The sequence below is a fragment of the Brachypodium distachyon genome, chromosome 4, assembly GCF_000005505.3.
Source record: "Brachypodium distachyon strain Bd21 chromosome 4, Brachypodium_distachyon_v3.0, whole genome shotgun sequence".
Lineage (NCBI taxonomy): Eukaryota > Viridiplantae > Streptophyta > Magnoliopsida > Poales > Poaceae > Brachypodium > Brachypodium distachyon.
Window position 1 is genome coordinate 36,596,520 of NC_016134.3, and position 25,636 is coordinate 36,622,155.

General features: G+C 49.1%; 4 protein-coding genes across 4 annotated transcripts; all 4 read right to left on the minus strand.

The window, feature by feature from the left end:
* Nucleotides 1–3,359: 3,359 nt before the first annotated feature.
* LOC100822068 (AAA-ATPase At4g25835) lies at nucleotides 3,360–5,370 on the minus strand. Its single transcript, XM_003578103.4, has one exon. It carries the CDS (start codon nucleotides 5,236–5,238, stop codon nucleotides 3,679–3,681), a length of 1,560 nt encoding a protein of 519 aa, XP_003578151.1. The 5' UTR covers nucleotides 5,239–5,370; the 3' UTR covers nucleotides 3,360–3,678.
* Nucleotides 5,371–13,739: 8,369 nt separating this feature from the next.
* LOC100822379 (beta-1,3-galactosyltransferase sqv-2) lies at nucleotides 13,740–15,157 on the minus strand. The gene has a single exon (XM_003578104.4). It carries the CDS (start codon nucleotides 14,914–14,916, stop codon nucleotides 13,948–13,950), a length of 969 nt encoding a protein of 322 aa, XP_003578152.1. The 5' UTR covers nucleotides 14,917–15,157; the 3' UTR covers nucleotides 13,740–13,947.
* A 2,512-nt stretch (nucleotides 15,158–17,669) lies between these two features.
* On the minus strand, nucleotides 17,670–19,019 carry LOC100822686 (beta-1,3-galactosyltransferase pvg3). Its single transcript, XM_003578105.4, has one exon. It carries the CDS (start codon nucleotides 18,751–18,753, stop codon nucleotides 17,791–17,793), a length of 963 nt encoding a protein of 320 aa, XP_003578153.1. The 5' UTR covers nucleotides 18,754–19,019; the 3' UTR covers nucleotides 17,670–17,790.
* Nucleotides 19,020–21,250: 2,231 nt separating this feature from the next.
* Nucleotides 21,251–22,438, minus strand: LOC100839246 (beta-1,3-galactosyltransferase pvg3). The gene has a single exon (XM_003576513.2). The coding sequence runs from the start codon at nucleotides 22,312–22,314 to the stop codon at nucleotides 21,355–21,357; it is 960 nt and encodes a 319-aa protein (XP_003576561.1). The 5' UTR covers nucleotides 22,315–22,438; the 3' UTR covers nucleotides 21,251–21,354.
* Nucleotides 22,439–25,636: the final 3,198 nt, after the last annotated feature.

Below are 25,636 nucleotides of genomic sequence, written 5' to 3' on the forward strand. Positions count from 1 at the left end.
ATACGGTGCCATATCTGGTGAATCCGGCCATCTGAATGCATCCGTGTATCCCTTGAGTCTGAGCCAACCGATTCAAATCAAGCCTGTGAGAGTGTTTCCACGGCAAACTTGCAAAGAACCGCCCACCTCAAGCCAACTTAACCTGAAAATATGCCAAAAACCGCCCAGTGTATGCCATCTTCCCCAACTCCCGACTCCTCTGGCAAAACTACTCCCGTGGCATAAAGTGAGATCGATCGACATGACGGCCGGAATTAGGGCCGGCAAATCGGCTTCCACACCATGGGAGGGAACCTGCTTGACCTCCTCCCCACAGAGATCAAGATGCAACGATCTTGATCTCCATGGCCTTTTCCCTGGTACGGTTGTTCTCCAAACTACAAAGCCGTACTGCTGCTGATTGTGGCTTGACTTGCACACATGCGTTTTCAGGTTGGAGAGTACTGAAATAAAGTCAGTCTTAATATATGTCGTACACAGATGTGTGCTTCCTGTTATTTTAATCATTGAACTTCATGTGCATATGATGCACACAGCTGCATGTGCATATGAGTTATTAATACCAATTCCATTTTTACGGATAATACCAATATCTTTGATGTACTGAATTTTGTAATGCATGAGAACTTGTGTTTTTGTCAAACTGGTTTCATGTAATTTTTTATTACTTGTTGAGTATGGCCTTAATTCTGCGTAGAAAATTCTCCACCGAGCCGGCCGCGCCCGCAGGCCGGGCACCGAATCCCGCATCTTTCAAGTTTGCACCGAGCAACCTGGGCGGCCCAACACCAAAGCGTACCACGTGACCGCGAAATTCCGGTCCAATTGTGGGAAGGCAGAGGTCGTCGGGCTCATCCGGCCCGACGCCCGAATCTCTCCCCGGCGCAAGGAAACCGTACGCTTTCAACGGTCAGTGCCACACGAATTGATGCAGATATTAAAGGGCTGCCGTTACACAGGTAGAAATCTATGACGGCGATATGAGCGAGCGACGGGCATCCGACCGAGTCGCTGCCGCAGCAGCAGCAGCAGCTACCTGGGCCTGCAGCATTGACGGTTTTTATGGCGACGATACGGAGGAGGAGGGCGTGACGTTTTTGGCAATGACCGCCCGTGTGGGATCTATGTTTTTCTAGCCAGAAAACTCCCAAGCACGCAACGTCCAGATGTGATTTTTCAGCTCTGTGCCACAGGACGTACATTGATGTGGCCTTGCCTGCCGAAACTCTGCCGCGTCCAGGGGAGGAACCTGGTGATCTCTTGTGCCATGTAAACAAAACAACAGCTAGCTGAAGCTGGCACCGTACTTGGGGCAAGAAAGAACACCGCCGTTACCTTACCAGCAAGGGACAAGCGCGAGCAAGCATGTGCGTGCGATCTCTAGGCACGAAAGGAGGCATGTGCGTGCGATCTCCTCGCCGCATGAGACACGCCGGCCCGTCGCGGGATCAGAAACGGCTAAAGGAGGATCAGGAAAGTACAGCACAGGCCGGCGCGCGGTGGAAAGAAACAAACCTCTGCGAGCGAGCGAGCAAATCCACATGCTCGTCACTCGGCCTAATCCAACCTTTCTCGACTACGGAAAGGGAATAATTATATCGGGGATCAGAGATCCCTGATGATGATATCCTACGGGTTTCGCAGGCAGTGTGTCCAGAGAACAGAAGCACATGGCGGTGGCAGCTTCAAGTGAGATGAGGAGGAAAAAATATCAGAGAATGTCACAAAAGGAACATGCGTGGATTCTGATTCGAAGACACCGGTCGTTGCCTGCTCATTGCCGTAATTGATGGTTTGACTCGATTCCATCGCTACCTCCTCGTTTCAAAAGAAAACAGCAACTCTGTTTTTTTTTACAATGGGCTCCTCCCATCGATCTCTATTAGAGAAACCGCCCCAGTTATTACAGAAGTCTTAAAAGTAAAAATTCAGGAAAACGAAACTGGAAACGCATTCCAGAATAAGTACCAAACTTCAGGCCTAGCGGACACAATCTCCAGGCTAGCAACTGGGAGATAGTAGCTAAAACGCAAAACAAAAACCCATGTCCAAACTTGACCAAAGCATCAGTCTGCAATTCTCCTTCCCTTTGGCGCCCAGCATTATGGTCGCGAAAAAGTTTAAATCATGACTTTCCTGATCGTCGCGCTCCCTCCCTCCAGCCTTCTTCTGTTTGCTTCGATGTGCAACAAGACCCAAGAGTTCAGATTGCTGAAAAGACTGAATATTATCGTCAAAGGATCATGTGGGAATTGCTGCCTAAAGCAAGCACTGTTTCTGGTTTTTCAGATCGTCCAGGGAACCGCAGTCGCATCACTTAGTGCCAGCTTACGTTGGACAGCAGGGAAGGATGCACCCCAAGTTCCGAACAAACTTTCAACAGAATTAGGGATCCTCCTAAGCCCCAAAGCACGTCCCATGACTTGCCAAACAAATCTGGCAACAGGACATGCAAACATAATGTGATCAATGGTCTCAGCACCAGTACAGAAGTAGCACTGGGCATTTCCAGTCCATCCCTACTGAGCAGGTTATCTTTGGTGAGAATAATATTTCTCAGGACCAGCCAAATGAAAATCTTAATCTTAAGGGGAATCTTCAGGTCCCAAATGAATCTGTATCCCACTTAAGATCCAGCTTTCAACTGCAAGTACAGTGATCTCACTGAGAACTGTCCAGAACTACTAATTGTCCATCTCAGAGTGTCAGGCTCATCAGACAGCACAGTGTTTTCCATTAGCTCACAGATTTCATGCCAACATTCCTCAGTTTCACCATAAAGAGTTCTTCTGAATTTGATGAAATCCATGCCTTTATCTTTCACCTCTTTTACAGCTATATCTGCACCCCACACAACAAAACTACAGTTTGATTTGATTAATAAAGGTTGCTGGAGCATTAAAAAAATACGGTCGTTTTCTACTTTCTTATGGGTGAAAAAATAAATTGAAGGATCAGAGGACGGCTACAAACAGTCGTTTTCTACCCTCTAGAGTGTAATAATATCACGTCTTGGCACGGGGCGAGACATTTTCTCCAAAGCGTCGAGCTGGAGGACGGAAAGGTCGCCGGAGAATCGGAGATAACCTTGGATACGGCAGAGGATCCAAAGAACAGAACAACGTGCACACATCCAACCAAGAAAGAAAACAAAATCTATCCAGAGACCCTACACAAAAGTCAGAACACAACAACTATGCCGGTTCCGCCTCCACAAGATCTCAGGAAAAAATGTGATTCTTTCTACACCAACCGAGCACGACGTTCTCATGCACAAAGAGTAACAGCTGTATCCATCCCCGGACGTCCTAATCCAGGAGCCCAAGAAAGAACTGCAGTTTGCAAAGCACTAGAAGTAGTGGCTAAACAAAAAGACGAACAAATTTACTACTCCAGTACATTTTATGGGATAGAGATATCAAGGATACGATCACACACCACAAGACACAAGTTAGTCCTAAAACATTAGATTGGGCATCTGCATACGTCGAAACAGTGGGAAACAGAAGGTAGAAAAAAAAATAACAAAAAAGGGGCACCTACTGATTTCTAGAACGTTTTATCCTACCATTGCATTCTTCATTCTTCGTTAAGGGAACTTGAATGTATCAATCACGAAACAGTGAAATTTTGAACCCTTCGCTTTCCCCCTCACGCCAGAGTGCTTGGCTTGCTCAGTCACAGCTGTTTCTTGGCATCCGTCTCCTCGTCCTGTCCGTCCTGGCAGCTGTCCTTGCCGGCCTGCTGCCCCTTCCCTTCCTTGGGGCTCTCAAGGGCCCTCTTCTCCTCCTCTTCCTCCTCGTTGTCGCCGGCGTCCTTTCTCGCCGCCGCCGTGCCGCTGTCACGCTGCCGCTTCTCGGCGCGCGCCTTCAGGACCTCCAGCAGCTCCACCAAGGTCTTCTTCTTCCCGTTCCTCCGGTTCTTGATCAGCACCTCGCTCACGTCCGCCGGCGTGATCTCCGCCGCCTCGATCCATTCCTCCATGGCCCTCACGACATCGGCGCAGTCGTCCGAGTCCCCCTGGAAGCAGAGGTAGTTCTTGAGAAGGATCTTGAGCGCCGGGAAGGAGCAGTAGCTCATGAAGACGTGCATGTCCATCCGGCCGGATCGAAGCAGCGCCGGGTCCAGCTTCTCGACGTGGTTGGTGGTGAACACGAAGATCCGCTCCGAGCCGCAGCACGACCACAGCCCGTCCGTGAAGTTGAGCAGGCCGGATAGCGTGATCGACCGGCCCGTGGCCGCCCCGGTCGTGTCGTGATCGGCCGTGCCGTCGGTGATGCTCGGCCGCGGCTTCGGCGCCGGCTGCGCCATGGCCGCCCGGTTTGTGAGGTCGACGGAGCAGTCGATGTCCTCGATGACGATGATGGACTTGGACGTGGTCTTCATCAGCAGCTTCCGCAGCTCGGCATTGCTGCTGACCTCGGTGAGCTCGAGGTCGTACACGTCGTAGCCGAGGAAGTTGGCCATGGCGGCGATCATGCTGGACTTGCCCGTGCCGGGCGGCCCGTACAGGAGGTACCCGCGCTTCCAGGCACGGCCCGTGCGCTCGTAGAACGCGCTGCCGTTGGAGAAGTCGCGGAGGTCGGCCATGATGTCGGCCTTGCGGTCGGGGTCCATGGCGAGCGTGTCGAACGTGCTGGGGTGCTTGAAGGGGACGGGGTCCCATGGCAGGCCGCGCGCGTCCATGCCCCCGCCGCGCGCGTTGGTGTACAGCAGCCGGTCCTGGCTCCGGCGCTTGATGTCCTGCGCCTTGGCGAGGATGTGGTCGAGGTACGCCGGGAGCAGCTTCTCCCTGTCTCCGCGGCGGATCCGGAGCGTGAACCGACGCTTCTCCTCGGGGAGCGGGCGCCAGGAGAACCCGGGGGACTGGCGCGGCGCCACGACGTGCTCCCAGGTTACGGCCGCGCCGAGGAAGGAGTCCGCGACGCGGTCGCTGGCCGCGAGGCCGAAGGTGAAGGAGGAGGCGTTGTGGGGCCGCGTCAGGCTGAGCCGGGCGCCCGACGCCGGCGCCGCCGTGCTGCTGAGGTAGAGCTGCACGGCGTCGTAGATCTCGTTGTTGCTCATCCCGTCCGTCTCCGTGACGTCGAAGTAGCAGTAAGGGGAGAAGGCCCGCGTGGCGCGCCCCAGCAGCCGCGCCACCGCCGCCCGGAGCTCCGCCGGGAACACCGCGTGCAGCACGCCCTGCAGGAACGCCAGCGCGCCCATGAGCGACGCCAGCGACGTCCAGTACTCCCTCATGGTGTACTCGCTCGCTCTGCCGCCTCCCCCGGCCTCCTCGGAATTAAGACGAATGGGAAACGGAAGGAGGAATGGGAAACGTATGAAATGAGGCGCCTTTAGAGGTTCAGGTTTTTCTACGAAAGGTCAGGGAGGCGATGCATTTATATAGGAGGAGAACCGGCCGAGCTGAGCTGGAGAAAGAAAGATCTGAGGGGAAAATACAAATGAAGGAATTGATCGTAGCGTGAGTGACAGTGTGAGTGCCATGGAGGCATGGAGTAGGGCAGGCCTGCAGCGAGAGGTCGCCGTCAATGGAGAGTGGAGGGAGAGAATTAGTGGGAATTACTGGACCGTAGACAGGGGAGCACCGCTCGGTTCGTTAAGAATTCGGATGGTTAAATCGTTATCGTTAACGATCTAAGACATTGTTCGGCTCGGTTCGATAAGATCTCGCGAGCGCTCGTTAAGCTTGTTAAAAACTCGTTAAGAAAAATAGATGGCATGTTGATCTAATTTTTTTGGCATGACCTATTTGCTTGGAATAAATTTTAGCAGCAAACAAAATATATCAAAAGCCGGACAACGCTATAAAGATTGGAATAACACAGCAAAAGAGAAATAACAATACAATTCCAACATCAAAATAAGTTCCGGCAGCCACTCACAAGTGACGTACGAGACGACCTCGCTAACGAGCTTAACGAGCGCTCGCCGTCGCTCTTTCAGATCGCTAAGCTTAAGGATCTGAAAAGAAAGTCCTGTTTGGTTCCTTAGTTAACGAACCGAGCCTTTAACGAACCGAGTTAGCGAGCGTTCAATAAGATTGTCGAACTTTGATCTTTTTGTCCAGGCCCCGTAGACAGAGCGTTAAAATGGCATCGCGAATTTTGGCAAGCAATTCAGCGATGGTTTCAAATAAACCCTCGAATCCTTGATCTTATCAAAGCCGCCTACAGTGTAAGGGTTGGCTATAGTGCAGGTTTGGCCTCTTTGTGGTCAAGAATCGGACCTGCGTACAACAGAATCTGAGTCATAGGAGGCCCGAACATAACCAACCCGATCCATTGCATGATGGCGCGGCCGAGAATTTGTGACGAATGTGGTTTGACTTGGAAAAAGGAAAGCTTCTCATGGGAAGTATTGTACACAAATATGGAACGAGGGTTCAGCATAAAGCACCCATGAACACATGGTCATGACGGTGAAAAGTTGAAGACGAGCTAGGCAACAATGGAGAGACTACTAAGCTTCTACCTAACCTGGACTAACTGCAAATGGATGTTGAATTTTGACGAAGAGATCGGTGAAGTTGCCAAGTTGGAAACTGCTGCTTGTAGCATCAGAGCTTTCGATTTCTGTGTGGGAAGTTGATGGGTAGCTCTCATCCAAATACAGTACGTCCTTGTTCTTTTAGACAAAGAAGACTTCCTTTCTGGTTAAAAATGGTCAACACTAACAGTCCTTTTTGTAGTTTTGTTAGCATTATTAATCCTAATATTTCTTCTACAGACATCATTAGTCCTTTTAGGTAATCCTAATATATCAATGCCTGTTTTTTCTAGAATACGATATATCAATGCCTTTCATATCTTCCTTGTAATCGTATTGACTTCACAGAATAAACTTGTAGTATGATTTAATTGATACACGTGGATAACTCTGTGCCTTGAAAGATTATGCAGGGAATCTGTCAAATCAATGTTTGCCTTCGGAATTAAATAGGAACCTGTGTTCATAAATTGTTTGCCATAAGTTGAACAACTTCAAACCACTAACACTCGCCCAATTCTAGGGCCTATTTAGATTGTAGGATTTTAAAAGATATTTGGAGAATTCTCATCCTCTGGTAGGAATGGAGTTGGCAAAATCCTATGGAATACATTCCTTCGGCCTCCATTCCATAGAAGTTCTAACATGAGTTTAAACCTGATTCTTTTTTTTTTCCTTTGAGAAGTCCAATGCATCTTACTTCTTCATCTCTCTACTTTCTCTCCTAATTCCAGTAATATTTCATATGTTCAATTCCTGTGCACCATCCAAAGACGGTACTACCCAAATTTCCGTGTTTGTAAATCCTATATAAGAAGAATTCAATATTTCAATAGTCAATACTGTGCTTTTCTTGTTTCTGCATTTCTAATCCCTGCAATCCAAAGAAGCCCTAGCTTGGTGGTTTGCAGGGTTTAACTCTGAGATTTTTCAAATGATGTCATAACTGAAAATTTCCATCCCTTTAGAAAATTCGCCGCACGGTGCAGTTGTCAACTTGGAATACAATGCTTCCTGCAGATAAGATGAAGTATTCTCAACTTGTTGGACTTTTTTTTTTAGGAAACACAGTACTAGTACGCACACATATACTCATCCCTATGGACGCACGCACGCACACCCTACCCCTATGAGCACCTCCGAGAGACTGGTCCGGCACATCATCTTGAGATTGACGAAGTCACCGCGCGTAGGCGTCTAGTAGTTGACGGATACGTCACTCCCACCGAAAGCACAACGCCGGTTAGGTCATATAATCAATCCAGAAAAATGCGAGCAATCATGTCAAGTCGGGAGAGTTGAACCTGAACCAACCACCTGAGTTACTCTCAGTTCGCTTCACCTTTTGGATGTAAGAAGAGAGATAATCAAACGCCGGAAGATTTGAGGTAGTTAGAACATCCCTGGCTGTCGATTTGTTCCAAAATATGTGCCGTACCAAGAAAAAATGGCAGTGGCACAACGCATCACCGGAAACGGTGACGAACCATGGGCACTTTTGCATATCTCGTGGCAAAACAGCTTACGCAACCTTGACAAGTCCGCAGCTATAGGCCCTGTTTGGTGGGTTTAAAACTGTTTTTTGACTTTTGCTTTATAAGTCACAAAAGCATCTAAATAGTTGCTTTTGATTTTCCCGTTTTGCTTATACCATCATCTAACAATATCAAATCAAATGTCAAAAACCAAAACCATAAACACTTAATTTGGTACTTTTGTGACTTATAAGTCAAAAGCAATTTTAATCGATCAGGACCATATATTCGTATCTATATGCACATGTGCATGCACTGTTAAAAAACTGCAATGGGTATTCAGCCTGGAAATTAAGCCCACGTGGGCGACCAATTTTAAGCATGGATGGGATGGAAGTTTAGTGTGCTACTCAACGACTCAAACCGACCACTCTCTGTTACGCTGCCTTTCTATACATGACAGTGAGTCAGTGACAGCACGGCTAGAGCTAGTCAGCTAGCGCCGTCCAAACCATGAGGATAAGAAAGGGCGGCAATGGTGATCGTCGATTCCGGGGCTGTCAATCAGTACGACCGAGCCGACATGTAAAGCGGCACGTCAAGGCCAACCTGGCGCACACTCATCTAACACGGACGGGCCAACGGGCCACCGGCCGGCCGACTGCCACACAAGCTGAAATAAAAAAAAGCGTTTGTCAAGTACACCTGCAACGGCGTGCAATACAGTACTGTACGTCGACATGCATGCAAGGATCAACTCAACATGCTGTGGCCGGTACTCTGGTCCCATGCAGTATCATATGGGTCGATCGGGTCACGTACTAGTACGCCGTACATATGTTTGCGGTTGCCACGCCCTTGCAAAGGCTGAAACTGAAAGTGTTGTGGCTTGTGAATGCCAGCTCCGCGGTGTACTCTACTCGATCCCTTGGATCTTGACTTGCGGTTGTCTGCAGTGAAAGGTAGGTTTAATTTACACTTTACAATGGTGAAGTAGAGTAGTACTGAGGTCAAACAATAAAGATTGCGGTTCATTTTTTTTTTTTGCTGTTTTCTTGGCTGAGCATATGCTATCTCATTATGTGCTACAAACTCTAGCTAGGTTTCGGTCCTGTTAGCACATTTGTGTAGTTAGGAGTATCGGAATGGCTGGTCAAGTATGTCGTTGTACCCAGCATACTACGTTGTCCTCGACGCTATGACAGCAAAAACGCACAGAGCATCACATGATTCTTCTCGACGTACCTAGCGTGTGTGGGCCGTGGGCACGTACTCAATTAGTTTTCTTACTAATTCCTTTCTTAAAGCTGGAGTTGTTGATTTCGATCACCATCTAACCACATACTTATTGCCCACGTGTGTGATGGATGGTCCAGGTTCACATCGATGGATCGTGACGAGACCCGGCAACAGGGCAGGGACTCGACCGAACAGCCGAATCGACCTCAACCTTGACCGTCTCTCTTAAGAGGCGCAGACCCGACCCGTCTGCGCGACGCCCTGACCGGCTCAGGCTGGCTGCCACGGCACGAAACCCCTGGGCCCTCCTCTGACTGACTGACGGCGGGCCTGCGCTCCGCTGCGGCTACATGCATGCCCTATCAATGAATGCGTAAAGGGATCCTATGTCTCGACCTTAGCATAGCTGCGCTGCTGTTCCTCGATTAGATTCCATCACCGGACCTAGCTAGCAGCAGAATTTGCTCTGCAATGGCAGCCTTGCAATGTTGGTTTGGAGGCCTTATTTATTTTGTTTCTCTATTCCTCCCTGATCGATCATCATTAGCTAGCTACTGCCTCCTACAATATACAATAGGACGTATTAGCTTTTTTTAATATAAAGTTTGGTCATAAATTACTCTAATAATATACTCCTTCCGTTTAACAAAAGATGTCTCAAGTTGAGACATGATTTGGTGATTAAAGTTGAGACATACTTCATTGGGCGGAGAGAGTAGTATAATTATAGGACATAAGTTGATATCCATTATATTTCTATTCAACAATATTTGCTTATGGTTATGATTTTAATCACATTAATCACATATTAATTGAGTAACTTGTGGTGAGAGGTTTGGTCAACCGAAACCTATGCCCCTTGTTGTTGTACCGTACTAGATAGCGGCCAAGTGCAACATACCGATCGACTGAAAGTAGTTTTCAAACTTTCATTCCCTGGTCATGGTCCTGGGACACTTGAGTATACTGGTAGTAGTAGTCTCAGACTTTCTTTCTTTTCCTTATGCCCGATCCGATCAGTGGATCATGTGCCAGAAGATCCAGGCGGAGTTGATGGCTAGCTGGCCGGCAGATTGCTCATGAGATCTTTGACGGCTCGTCTTGCCCAGGTCTTTCTCTGGATCTAGCATTCTGGCTATAATTTGGAGCAGCTTGGATAGGGGCTGCCTAGTTAGCGGAGCTACGGGCAAATGCTATACGGCGGTCGATTCCAACAGGGCGACAACTATTTAACCCGAGCCATCGTGTCTTCTTTCTCCCCGATCGATCTGAGCGTGCCAGTTTCCCTTTTTTTTATGAGAATAGTGTGCCAGTTTTCCTTTTTTTTTGAATGGACGTGCCAGTAATCGAGCTGAGACCTCAATCCAAAAATTACTTGGGCCGTCTTGGGCCTTCCTGCTCTCATTTTGATACTTCTAAAAAAGGAAGGCCTAAAATTCCCTAACCACAATTTTGGAGACGGGCTTTCAATTTTTTAAAGAACTTTCAAAATTCAGAAACAAAAACATTCTATTCAACTTCTAAAAATTATTAAAAAGTGCAATTAAAAAAAATGGGACACAACTTTCTATTTTTCACAAAAAAATTAGGGCAACTTTTAATTTTCCTAGTTGCAACTTCCAAATTTTCTAGAAAAACTTCTTTTCAAAATAGATGACATTTCATTTTTACAGCTTTTAAAATCCTTAGGAGTTAGGTTAATTTAGGCACAATCCTTAGGAATCTAACATCTCTATTCCTCAGAAACGAATGATACACATACGAAAAATTCCTGAGATTTGAAATCCTGTAAAAGTCTTCTAGAAATACTAAAAACAGAATTAGCCCTTTGTACAAATCAAACAGGCCCTAACAAAGAGTTTAGACTTTAGAGATAGAGGAAAAGCTTTGTTCAGGGCCATATATGAGAAGGGGCCAGTGTGAAATTTAAAATTAGGTATTTCCTACAATAAAATCTATCTACTAAAACATGTTTCTACACTCTTTTACATATATCACCGAAATGCAATTCTCTAAAGAAACATATTTTCAAGAAACTTAAAGATCACATACCCTTTCTGAGATCGCGTGAGCTCTCCACTCCATATTTTCTATTTCTTGAAGATGCTGCAAAAATAAAGTAAAAAATAAACAGGAAATATGACGTGTTTTAAACCGGAGAACGTTCATGGAGACTAAAAAAGATCAAATTAGATTGTTAGACTCGAAAAGAACACACATCTGCGAGAGTTCAAACGCAAGGAAGGACGATCGAGGGCGGATAATAAGATCGGATGTGAACTCTTTTATAAAAAGAAAAGAGAATTGTGAGATTAGATGAAACGGTTGAGCTTGGTTACTAACATGATATGGAGACTCACAAAGTCATTGACCAGATATTGCCTTTTATTTTTGAAAATTCTAGTAGGTCTATTTTGTGTGTGTTAATTCCTCATATGCTTTTAATATATGAATAGATGAGCCAAAACGTGTAATTAATCTTAACAAAAGGCACCGTGGTCCAGCCAAGCATCTCCATTCATGATCAGCTGGTGCTCATCATGAAAATCTTCAGCCAGGCACACACACGGATGATGTTTCCCCTCACTCAGCCCCAAGCCAAGAATCATCACGCTGACGGCCTGACCTGACTGACTGCATCCATCCGGAAAAGAAGTTAGAAAAGAGGAAGAGAGTCACGACCCTCCTGCCTTTGGCTCGTTCTCGTTCAAAAGGCACAGCATCTCGCACACATGCATAATGAATGGTTTGGTCCGGCCGGGACGGTCAGGCATCGCCTTTCCTCGCTCTGCCTTGTTTTGTTTGCATCTGCGCTGCCCTGCGCACAATCATAGAAAGCCCACGCTACTCGTCGACCCAGTACTCCAACACTAACAAAGTTACCAGCCGAAAGCAAACGCACCAAAAGCAGAACAAACACCGATTGGTTCTTGCTCTAGATTTGGGGTTTCAGTTGTGTATGATTGAGCTGGCTTTTAACTGTTTTACAAAATAGCTGAGGACATGCTGAGATGTGTTTTGTTTTCTCTTAGCTCTGTATGAACTGAGTCGGTATATTCTGGTTTGAATCTCTTAAGATCGTTTATGAGTCGGTTTTCTGCTTCGATGCATTCCCTCTCCCAAACTCAAACACACAGATTGCCCATACCCCCTTCTGTTAGGAGGGCACGATCGTCAATTCAGATTATTATTTTTACATTAACTTGGTGGAGAATCAAACAGGCTGCGAGAGGATGTTGGAGGAAGGAGGCACTGATGCGCTGCGAGGAGGGCGGCGACGGCGCAAGCAAGCAACCAACAGGTTTGGAGATGAGAAAGTGGAAGATGAGAAAAAAAATCGGATTTTTTGTTTTAATTTTTTTTATCAACATGAAAGGTCGTCTATAATACCTTTTTGAATTTGGGAGGACGCAGCGAAAGAGGCCTCTCACGAGTGTTATCCAAGAGAAACGAAAATGGTGACACATGAGTTAGCAAATAGTGCAAAGCAAGAAGGATCGGCCGGTACTTGGCTAAATGATCATCTTAATTTCTTTTCTAATCACTTTCCCTGATCAATGTCGTAGAGCTTTTTTACGGTATCCCGGATTTAATATGAGCCGTTTATTTGTCCCAATCTAATGGCTACAATTGAGTGGTACTCCAACTCAATCCCACGGAGTACTTAGCGAAAAAACTAGGGAGTACCACGAATTGGATGGCAAATTAGTAATTATGTAAGGTATTTTGGTTTTTTTCTTTTTTGGTTCACATTTAAGAAAAATAGAAAAATTTCTCTTCGTTCCTGATCTAATCCCCGGGCGGGCGGAGGCCACCGCCTGGGCGGCTGCGCCGGCTGAGGGAAAGATGCCGCCGCCTCAAGGGCGTTGCGCCGGTTGAGGGGAAGAGGCCACGGCCGCCGCCCTATTCCGCCGCCTCAAGGGCCACCGCTCAGGTTCAGGGGAAGAAGAGCTCATGATTGAGCGGCCATTGCCATGAAGGCCTGTGGCTTGGCGGCCGAGCTGGCGGAGGGAAAAGGTATGTTGCGCCTGCGGGGGATACGACAAGGCCGCTGCGCCGACGAAGGTGTCTCAGTGGCCGTGCTGGCGGCGCTCTGGAGATCGGGACAGGGTGGCGGCAACGCTCTGGAGATCGGTTCAGGGTGCTGTGAGGCGCACGGGCTGCGGGGCTCTCCGGCGGTGTGTGTGTGTGGGGCTGGGGGCGAAGCAGTCAGGCGGCGGCTGAGCGAAGCTCGTCGATCGGTCTGGGTCGAACCAGGCTGGAATATGGAACATATACAATCCGATGATGGATGGAAATACGAAAGTACCCTTTTGTTATCAGCCGTTGATGCCTTTGGTACTCCAAGGTATGTTTTTGGAGTACCGGGTACCGTAAAATTAACATGTATGGAAGCTAATGAACTTCGCTTTCTGTAAAAACAAAAACCACTTCCCCTGTCCAAAACAAAAATGTTGGCAGTATAATCAGCATTCTGACAGGAATGTAAGCGTATAAGGTCGAAGCCACCTGCTTGTTAGTAGTTAACATGGCATCTTCCTTAAATTGGAGGATCTCAAACTGATTGCTTAATTAGCTCGGGCACGTTGTCACGTCGTACAGCATCAATCAGGTAACCAATAACAAATTGCACAGAAGAATGTGAATTGCGTACCCTAGCGCGGCAAAACCAACCACGTCATCTCAACATCTCTTAAAAACAAACAAAAGAAAAATATAAACAACTCGATCGATCAGAATACGATCACGGCAAGTGGTACAGAGTGGAGGAGCTGTTGACCTCCTGGGTGACGTTGAAGTACCTGAAGGCAGCCGCCCACCGGCGGTTGTCCTTGAGCATGTGCACGGCCACGGTGTCCGGCCGGAAGTTGTCCATGTACCAGTTGAGGTCGTACATCCGGGGCTTGAGGCTGTATCGGTTCTTGCCCCTGCCTCCGATGCCGAGCCACTTCCCGAAGAGGAGGTCCTCGGGCCCGTGGGTGTCGTTATGCCGCAGGATGTCCTCGTTGTCGGACACCCACGCCGCGACGTCCCAGGACACGACGTACCCCATGCCGTGCATGAACGGCATGGGGTCGTCGCCGACGGCGAAGCCGTGGCCCAGGTACACGTCGCGGCGGGGCTTGGGGCGGAGCTCCTCCGCCATGGCGGCCACGCGCAGGTACGTGTCGTCGTCAGTCTTCATGACGTAGTCGTATGGCGCGGCCGCGAAGAGCCGGGGCACGGAGGAGAAGTACTCGTGCGTCTTGCCGTCGTTCATGTTCTCCGTGCAGTTGAGGATCAGGACGTCGCCGTGGCGCGCGGCCTCGAGGGACACGAGCACGCGCTCCGTCGGGTCGGCCACGTCGCAGAACACGAAGCGCACGTCGACGTGAGCGTAGGCCGGCGCCGGGGGCTGCAGCGCGTAGGCCAGCCGCACGATGTCGCGCCGCTCGTGCCGCGCGGGCGTGGTCAGGACGCCTACGAGGAGGCGGAACTCCGGCGCCGTCGTCGGGGACGCGTCGTCGGCCTTCTTCTCGGCTCCGGAGGCGGCCGCTTCGGTGGCGGGGAGGACGGGGCAGAGCACGACGCCGAGGCCGTCGGAGCGGACGTGGGAGGAGCCGAGGCTCGGGAGGACGAGCACCGCGGCGAGGAGGCCGAGCGGCACGAGGAGGAGGTACGGGGTGCAAAGCGTCGACGCCTGGAACGAGGACGACGAAGAAGTGGGCTTCATGGCGCGGGCGCGCGCGCGTGACAGGGAGTCCGGTGAAATGAAATGAGATGAAAGGATGGCGCCGACTGAACGGACGCGCGCGTGCACTTGATTATAAGCAGACGCGAACACGAACTTACGTATGCGGTTGATGATCGACGTGGGACTGATTCGCGTATACAAAAGCTGGTTGAATCGTTCGGGCGGACACGCGGCCGTCCAGACCGTGTGTGCGCTGCTCTTTTTCTTTGTTGATCTAGGGCGACAAGGAATCGATCTGCGTGGTTCATCGGATCTTTCCGTGCGTAATGGTGGGAGACGTGTCAACGTCGTCGGTGGGAGGCCGAAATGCCCGAGAACCATATTATATTTCACTTCGAAAACGAACCACGATTACCCATTATTCATTCATTCAGATCCCCTGAGGTCATGAGGATGCATGAAGTATGGCTTGGCACGGCACGTCGGCGACATCGCTGCTACTGTAGCTTTGCTCGCTAGCTCGTCTGCTTCGCATGATGGAGGCAGGGCAGCGGCAAGAAGGTCGCCGGGAAGATGCTACTTTGTCGGATGCCACTTACTTGATGTATGACGCGTACGTGGTTTCCCTCGCCGCCGGCAGGCCGTATGACCAAACATGAGATCTCGACTATACAATTTTCATCGCGTTGCTTTCTTCGGAAAATGCAGGTTCTTCGGTAAAAACTGGCGAGCTAGCGACGCATAATAGGTAACAGAGCCTACAAGAAGAACTGCATTTGACATTTTTCACACATCAAAAAACCGAAAAGAAAATACTTCCTCGATCCCATATTAAATGACTTAAATTTGCCCGTCTAAATACATGCAATATTTCGTCACTTAATATGGGATGGATGGAGTATCATCCAACCCACCATCAAAAGGTTATATGTTTTGATTTATTATCATGTATAAATGACACACATATACACTTTTCGACGTTCCTAACCTGTCATGTCTGCCCTCACGGTAGAGGAGAGAGCCATCATCCACAATGCTACGGGGAAACCCGCCATAAGCTTCCGTTAGGTGGTTGTCTTGGCTAGGCTAATGGCCTCTGTACATGATCTCATCCTACATGTCTTTATGTCTTAACAAAACTAGCATAATAGCCGTGGTACGGTCTAAAAAAATATACATATACAATTATGTAACAACAATCTTCTCCTTTTAGTTATCTATTATCTTAAATCATTGATTCATATTAATTATCATCTCGATGATTTGCGTCAAATCAATAAGTGATAGAACAAAAAAAAAGGTAACGCCGCCGGCAGGCGACGGACCACCATCACCAATTGAGTCTTTTATAAGAGTAAAGATAAAAGTGGCGATGCTTCATTTCGTCCAAAAGAAAACATATGATGACTAATATGGTTTTATTAGAAAATGGAATCATAATGATCACCAGAAATGTTTCCATGACCTGTGACACGTGGCATGAATGTCTCCCGAAACAATAAATTTAGAATTCAAACCTCGACTTTCCTCCGCTTGGCTCACTTAGGCCTCCTAATATATGACTATTTGTCCACCTTAGCCCCTAGCTATGGACTATTGATAAAGTGGCATGGATTACGCCGCTTAATCAAATTAATGCACCTAAGATCAGGATTATAACTAGCGTGGCATTTAGCTTAAAGGAGTATCATCAATGAGTAGTGAATAAATATGTGATGATCATATATGTCTACAAGACCATGTAGGGTTCCAACACACACCCTTGGTGGTATAGGAAAGAGCTTTGGACATATAAGGAATAAGCGAACAAGCCAGGTTGGAGAAAGGTTGGTTGGTCGCATTTATAAAGGATCATCCTCAAGTGCTACTAGGTACGGGTTCCCGACGATAAGCCGCAAGGTTGGTCGCATTTATAAAGGACCCACGAACCGTATGAGGCGACAAGCCAGGTTGGAGAAGCAACAAGTCACGACTCATAAGCCACAAGAATGTAGAAGCCAAAGCAACAAGGAATCCCGACCGAGTTAGTAATCTAGCAATAGCACCCTTGATATCGTGAGATAATGAACACATTTGCAGGACGTAGGGCCCTATCGGGCTGAACCTAGGTAATTTGGTTACTGGCATATCTGCGAAGTCAGCAAGGTATCCTCTTGTCGCCCTCGACAGCCCCTTCTTGTAACGCTCATCGCATGATCATTGTAAAGATCTATTACTAGATAGATCATCATCGAGTACCGAGCCACTCCATACGGTGACATTGTCGGTTCTTCTCTCTATACCACATCAGAGCCTTGGAGCGGGGTATCGTCTGATCACGATCCTCCTAGTCATTCAGGATAGCCCCCATTTCTTCCAACTGGTTCGTTTATGGCAACAAGTTAGGCGTTTAAACTGGACCATAGTCATACTTAATTTAGTGGGGTTAAATGTGTTAAGCTAACAGTTTGAGGGGAAATATGTTTTTTTTTCTTCTTGAATTGATTTCTAAGATAATTTAGGTAATTCCATCGCATTTGCTTAGGTCACCCTACTTTTTTTATTCTTTTTGAGAAAAGGTTTTCAGCCCAGCTTTATTAGAAGGCAAACTTGGGTCACTCTACTGGTTATGAAAGAATGAACAACACTGTCATGACGCCATCAAAGAACTTCACCAAACCAAACCGTAGGCCGGTCCATGCAGTCGTCACAGCAGCGTCCAAAAAGCAATCCCCCCAGATGCTTCGGCTTTCCGGGTGGCTTCGAGCGGGTCAACACATGGCATTCCGTTCGCGTACGTCACAACTAACGCATGATCGACCGAAATCTCAATTAAATAGTAATAGATAGAAACAACTGGCTAACAATCAGCACGAGCAAAGAAACAAGAAAAAACCCAGAAGATGTACAGTACAGAATGGATGGATGGACCGATCACGGCAGGGGCAACCGGTGATACAGCTTGGAGGACGACGACTGCTTGATCCCCGCGGTGACGTTGAAGTAGTTGAACGCGGCCGCCCAGCGGCGGTTGTCCTTGAGCATGTGCACGGCGACGGTGTCGGGCCGGAAGTTGTCCATGCCCCAGTTAAGGTCGTACATCCGCGGCTTGAGATCGTACCTGTTCTTGCCCTTGCCGGCGAGGTTGAGCCATTTCCCGACCATGAGGTCCTCGGGCCCCAGCGTGTCGTTCCGGTCCAGGATCTCCGCCGCCGTGGACACCCAGGTCGCCACGTCCCAGGACATCACGTACCCCATCCCGTGCATGAAAAGCATCGGGTCCCCGCTCATGTTGTACCCGTAGCCCAGGTACGCGTCGTCCCGGGGCTTGCCCCTGAGCTCGCCCACCAGCGCCGCCACCCGCAGGTACGTGTCGTCGTCGGTCTTCATCACGTAGTCGTAGGGCGCGGCCGCGAAGAGCCGGGCCACGGAGGAGATGTAGGCGTACGTCTTGCCGTCGTTCATGTTCTCGCCCGCGCACGAGTCGTCGAGCACCATGATGTCGCCGTGTTGCATCTCCTCCAGCGACACCAGCGTGGCCTCCGTCGGGTCCGTGACGCGGCAGAACACGAAGCGCACGTCCACGCGCGCGTACGCGGGAACCGGCGGCTGCAGCGCGTAGGCCAGGCGCACGATGTCGCGCCGCTCGCGCAGCTTCGGCATGGTCAGGATGCCGACCAGCAGGCTCAGCTCGGGCTCGGGCTCGGCCTGCGCTGGAATTGGTGGCACGACGGTGTGGTGGTGGTGGTGGGCGGCGCCGGTGCGGCGGTTGCAGAGGACCCCGATGCCATCGGAGCCGGAGGAGCGGTTGAGGGACGGGAGCAGGAAGACGAGGAACAGGATGGCGAGAGGGGCGAGGAGGAGGTAGGAGCTGAACGAGGGCGTCTTCATGGTCATGGCTCGAGAGGTTGATGAAATGGAAGCATGCCCGGTGCCAAGGATGCAATGAATAATAGGGCTAAGCTTAGGTTTGCTACCTACTCCGTATTAGAAATCCCAATAGTCTGTCTCCATTCGATCAATGGAATTAATTGTCGATCGAAGGGATGACGGGAAGAACCGATCGGCCGATTAAGACATATACTACCTGGAGTAAGAAATTTTCGAAGAGCAGCAGTATTTCACATCCCCTTACGGGCTTGCAAACAACAAGATGCGTGAACGCACGTCTTTACGACCGAGAACGTTTACAGAAAATGGTTAAAGAAATATACTAGGACACGACAGGAGCTAGAACAGCGTGTATAGTGCCCTTCACGACGGCACCACAAACGTGAACGTGACCCGGCCAAGCAAGCACCAAATGCGCGTACTACACGGTGCGCGTTGGATTCTCGCATGAGCGGAAATAATCAGGAGAAACGCGCAGATTTCCCAGGCAGATTAATTCCTCCGTTAATTCGGGCCTCAACGTACGTGCCGTGCTCCGCCATGCTTCCAGCTGGTCCCTGAAAAGCACAGGTCGCCGGACAGACTGATTCATGTCGATCGATCGTATTAATTCCCGACGAATGCTATCTAGTCCAAGAATTAGAAACGCATGTCTACGTACTTTTGGGGCTTCCTCACCTCACCTACATTGGCATGTTTTCCCCCGGAGTTCAACGGTGAATTTCTTCCCGTTCCCATGTACTACTAGTTGCAGCATACGGGTACTCTTCTCCCCTTCCATTTTTCGTCGGCTTTAATCGTCAGTATATATGTGCTTCTGGCCTAAGTAAACTCCAGGACGGAGTCCACGAGTAAAACAGACTTGAGGTAGCTAAACCAGGCCAGCCGCTCCTAAACGACACCGCCTTGACGAGTTGAACAAAGCTGCAGAAAGTTCCAACACGCTGGTCATCGTCGCGGGATCCAGAAGGGACCGCGAATAATAAGTACTGTACACATCCATCCTGCAGGAAAGCTGACTTGGATTGGAGCACTGCTCGGCAATAACTGATGCGATCGACGGAGCGTGGTAGGGGACGGGGAAAAGGACGCGAGTATAGTATGGTGTTCGTCAAGGACTGAATTAACGGACGCGGGCGACGGGTATTGTTAAGACGTCAAATCAGCAAGGGTCCTTGCGACTTGTCACCTATTGCGAGTTGTGTGCCGAACTGGAAATCAATCAGTGGAGTCTTATGACTGCGATGCAATATCTCCTTCGAATAGCCAAGGCCCGTGCCTGGAATAGTAGCTATCCATGTACGGGCGTCAAGAGCCAATGTGGCAGCTTGAATCCAAACTCGTCTAGTCGTCTGTGACGTGAGCTGTGCTGTCGCGTATGGAAGGGAGCATCAACCTTCTTTGCTACACGAATGCTCTGGTGGATGGAAGGCTTGTAATGACTGATTTGTGTGTGCTGGACTGCTGGTATTCTTTGTGCGAATCAAAAAGTAGAAAGGCTGAGAGAACAGAGAAGAGGTGTGTATTCCTCTGTCCGCTGGGCTGCTTCCTCTCCGGTAGTCGGGCTACCCTGACAGGCGTGCAAAATGTTAGGGCCCAGAGCCAATCAACTGATGGGCTGCCCGTTCCATGGATGTGGTGGCGTTGCGCTATTATTTCGAGAAGGAAATTAAAAGGTTCACCTTCATGTTCGTCAATTGGGCCATTTGTTATGGATCGCGGCCCAAGTACGTGAGTCTCTTTGTCGGAGTCAAAATTCAAAAACTTACTATTATTTGGCTTTGTAAGCCTTGGGATGGGTCAACTGTACCTATTTCGATTGTTTAATAAAGTCCGTGCTTTCGCAATAAAAAAAATACTATACACTGCAGCTTCCAAACGCAGCGTCAAATACAATACTCCGTATTTGTTTCAGCCATCATATTCCTTGCACGGAGGGCTTCGAAGCATGGAAGCATCAGCATGTGTATAAGCCCGGGCCTATCTTGCGATTCAGCACGTCACGATTGCTTCAGGCGATACAGGAATGGAGGCGATATTTCACTAGCGTAAGTCCTGTTTCCATGGGCGTCGCCGCGTAGGGATCTCAGCAGGGATGCACACAGCTTTTTTTTCTCACGCCTAGGCACGCACGCAACTTTTTTGTTCACGCGTAGGGATGCACACAACTTTCTTTTTTTCACGCGTAGGGATGCTCACAACTTAGCAAAAGCTACACTGGTTACGCCGCCCGGGGCGTTATGTTTCCCTGACATTGTGTTACTCGTGTTTTACTTTAAAAAACAACTTTCAATCAGATTCTGCTATTTTTGCGACAAACTCATGAACCGCATTCTGAGCATGTCACGATTCTAACAAGACCGTCCCGCGTCCACGTCCGGCTCCAACCCATTTTCGTACGTCTCCGCAGGATCACTTGATTATCTCCGAAGGAATACGTCACATGGACACCTCTGCTGATTGCTTCGCATCGAGCCATGCAACTTTATCGTGTAATTAAGGAGTAGAAATAATAAAGAATCAACTTACACACAGACCGTTGACCCCCTCAACCAAAATCAAAATGGTACTGTACGTGAACAAGACCAGCCTCTCGAGATCTCGAAATCAATCGATGCGGTAGAACTTGGAAGGCGGTAGTCCAGCGGTGAAATTGAAGAACTTGAGCGTGGTGGACCACCTCCAGCTGTCCTTGAGCCGGTGCACGGCGATGGTGTCCGGCACGAGCTCGTGCGCGCACGGCGCGCCGTGCTCCTGCGGGAAGTCGTACATGGCCGGCTTCACGTCGACCCGGTTCTTGGCCTTCCCCGCGGCGCCGAACCAGTAGGAGAGCGTCCTGTCCTCGGGGCCGTCCGTCCGGTTCCCGATCTGGTCTTCCGCCGCCACGATCCACTCCACGAGGTCCCACGAGAGGACGTACCCCATCCCGGACATGTACACGTCCCGGTCCCGGATGTAGTCGCAGGGCACCATGCAGCCGTAGTAGAGGTCCTCCCTGGGCGCCCGGCCCAGGGACTCGGCCAGCTGCGGGAGCCGGAAGAAGGTGTCGTCGTCGGTCTTCATCACGAAGTCGTAGCCGCTGTCGCCGAAGAGGGACGGCACGCTGGAGAAGTAGGAGTGCGTCTTGCCGTTGTCCATGTTCTCCGGGCAGTCGAGCTCGACCACGTCGCCGTACAGCATCGCCTCCAGGGACACCAGGACGCGCTGCTCGTGGGAGGTCAGGCGGCAGAAGAAGAACCGGACGTCCACGCGCGCCGTGCTCGTCAGGTTCGGCTGCTGGAGCGCGTACACCGTGCGGAGCAGGTGCCGCCGCTCGTACCGGCCCGGGAGGGTCAGCACGCCGATGAGCAGCCGGAAGCCCGGGGCCGCGTGCGCGACGTCTACGAGGCTGCCGATCATGCCGTCGCGGCAGCCGGCGCCGGCTAGCGATGTCTGCAGGGCGAACTTGTCGGGGTACACAATGACGAGCAGGGCCGCGAGGAGCACGAGGGGGAGCAGGAGGAGCTTCGCCTTGGAGATGGATGAAGAAGCTGCCGGGGAGGGGAGCTTCTTGTGGTGCTGTCTCATGCTGTGACTGTGTGTGTGTGTGTGGCACACAAGTTTTATGGGATTCGCACGCAGTTTGCACCGGGCAAATTAAAACACTTGTAGGAGTACGTACTATATGCAGAGAAGCTGCGAGAAGGGGGCATCGGTCGCCTTCTGCTGCCTCGCGAATGCACGCACTGCTCGCTCCCCTGTCTTTGCGTGAAGTCTGGAGGTATGACCTTGGGATTTGCTTCGCGTTGGCTCAAAGTCGTAACGGTGGCTTCCCTGAAATGACGGGCTCTACATGTTCTCGCTTCCTCAGGTCATATATTTTTACGAGGCATAGATGTTTGAAACATTGCTACTCTATTAAGCAGATGGACACGCTGCAATATTATTTGTTTCAAATTTGTCCAAATATGAATGTACCTATGTTTAAAAAACGTCTAAATATATGTAATATTTCGACAAGTAATATGGATCAATATGGATCAGAGGAGTACAAATACTGGAAAATTAACAGACTAACATATCTCGGGAATTTTTTAACCAGCGGCCAGCTCAAGAAAAAGCGTAGTTGAGACTCGAGAGTCGAGACTGATGTTGCGTTTTCTTTTCAATACAGCACATCACCTCTTGGACCGACCATATTATAGTGCACAGCCCAAACCTCCGTCTGGAAAAAGACGAAGCAGGCCAAATTAAGCCCAACGGGTCTATCTATCGCAACCCATAAGACGCTCAGCCCAAGCACGACATTTTCAGGTCCCGCTGGAAACCGCGGAAAATTCCCACCAAAATTTCCAGTTTCCCCGCACGCTCCACCTCCCAAATCCCAGGGAAACGATATTATCCGCCCGGCTGATTTCACGCACAGCGTCGGCCGCCCGTGTGGCCGTTGGATCCAAATCAATCCATCGTTCTCTTAAAAGATCTAGCAAACGGTTCCTATCCTCACGTGAGTCCAGCACTCCAGCGCATCTCTAGATGGGCTCCCCAAACCCGTTCCCGCGACCCTGAATCCAAACCCGTCTCTGTATTAGAAATTTTTCTAGATCTTTTCCTGTCGGGTTTTTCATCCCCATCGGGGAACCTGAAACTGTTTTCTACACAGGCAAAATAGCAGCAGCAACATTAAAGAAAAACAATGGATTTTCAGTACCATTCACACATAATAACAGCAACATAACAACATCATTTAATAAGACGACAACACATAGTTCACACAAAATAGATGTCCATCTCATACAAGTACACACAAAATAGACGACGATCTCATACAAGTTCATACAAAATAGAGCAATAGACGGCAATCTCATACAAGTCCCACGCATACAAACATAAGCATAAAGCTGACAACAAAAGCTCGTGGTCCAAACATACAAGCTGACAACAACACAACGTTCATGACTTCCACGTCTCCAAGCAATCAAAGTGCCAAGTCCTAGAGCAGATCACACATAGAACTAGTTAGTAATGTTTCATTAGAATTACTAATGTGCAAGTGCAAACAGTTTACCTGCACCCCCTCTTGAATATCTCGAAGACAAGTCCAGAAACTTGATGCATGTCCATTTTCACCATCTACAAGAAACAAATCAAATTTAGTAAATATATATGTTCGATGAAATTTTGTCGCATTTTTTAGCAAAATAATGGAAAATAAGTCGGATAATGACCTTTGATGAAGAACGGTAATTTACAAGCACTATTGTCAAAATGCTACCAGTATAGATGAATGCAAGGATTTATTTCTTGTCAGCTATGTTCTTTCAAGGATCAACACAGATAGATGAGCCTGCAGAGATGCCTCGTATAAAAATGCTACGTGCTCAGGCTGCACTAATTAACACATGTACGAGTGTCATCATTGGGCTTAATTGTCAAGATAATGATTTTTTGGGTGCAGTAGACAGCGGCCATGCATGCATGGGCCCACAGATCAACAACTACATGCATCAAGTTTGTTTAGCAAAGGGTGGCAGCGTATAGATATTCACGGATTGACCGGGCAGTTCAAATCGTACGTCAAGCATCGTTAGGTGATGGATATGCATACTGAAACTGAACAGCTCCTGAGATTTAGAGATAAACGTTTTCAGCCGTTGGTCGTGATGCTTATCCTGATGGCCTGCACGTTCGGCAAGGAGAGCTATAAAAACACCAGCATGCTGATCGCGCAGGGCACGCCAGGAGGGCGGCTGTGGCTGGGAAGAGCTCGGAGGAGCAGCATCAAGGCAAAACTCGCACGTCAAGATCGAGAAGCTGTGGTTGACCGTTAGGCGATCAGAGGAGCAGCGTCGATCAAGATCTCGATCAGAGGCGCAGCACTTGCAGAAGAGGATACCCTCGGGAAAGAGGGCAGCCGTCTTGACAGGCGATACACAAACACGCGCACACATAACACAACAGACACCGTCTACCCTTCGGCGAAGTAGATCGTCATCTCCACGGCGGAAGCCGATGGCTTATTCAAGACTCGCGGCCATACGGTGAGTACATCGCATGATGGCGAAGTAGATCGTCATCGCCACGGATGTACTGTCCTTGCCGTCTACAAATTTGTCAGGTCTGCGGCTCTACCCGGCGTCGTGTCATCGTCGTCGCGGACGGTTAATAAAGAAAGAAAAGAAAAAGATACTATGGCATCCGTGGCTCTACCCGGCGCCGTGTCGTTGCCACGGATGTACCGCCATTGCCGTCTACAAATTTGTCAGGTCCGCGGCTCTACCTGGCGCCGTGTCATCGTCGCGGACGGTTAATAAAAAGAAGAGAAATAGATATTATGGCATCCGTGGATCTACCATGCGTCGGCGCTGCCACGGATGGACCATCGTCACCATGCGTCTCAGACAGTCCATCGATCTTCTCTTGTGAGGGTGCTGTCGACTCAGTGCTGGGAAGTTCGATGAGTTCGACCAAGACACAAGAAGCAAGGAGAATCAGGCAGTCCATCTTCTCTCGTGAGGGTGTTGTCGACTCAGTGTTTGGAAGGTCGATAAGTTTGACCAAGACACAAGAAGTAAGGAGAATCAGGCAGTCCATCTTCTCTCGTGAGGGTGCCGGTGATTATGAATATAATGGTCAGAGGATTAATGATCGGTGTTGTAACATCTGTTGTATGCAAACAATCATATAGTGGATTTGGCTTTCGTGCCATCGTGGTTTTTTACCCGATTTGAGTTTTCCACGTTAAATATGTGTCTCATGTGTGTGCTTGATGACTCATATTATTTGCTGCATAACCTTGCGATGATCTGAGCCCATGATTTTATAAAGATGACCATTGACACTTTGGTGTAGCTTAATCGGAGGTGTTCTGCGAGTATATATGTCGCAGATGTAATTAACTGAAATTCTT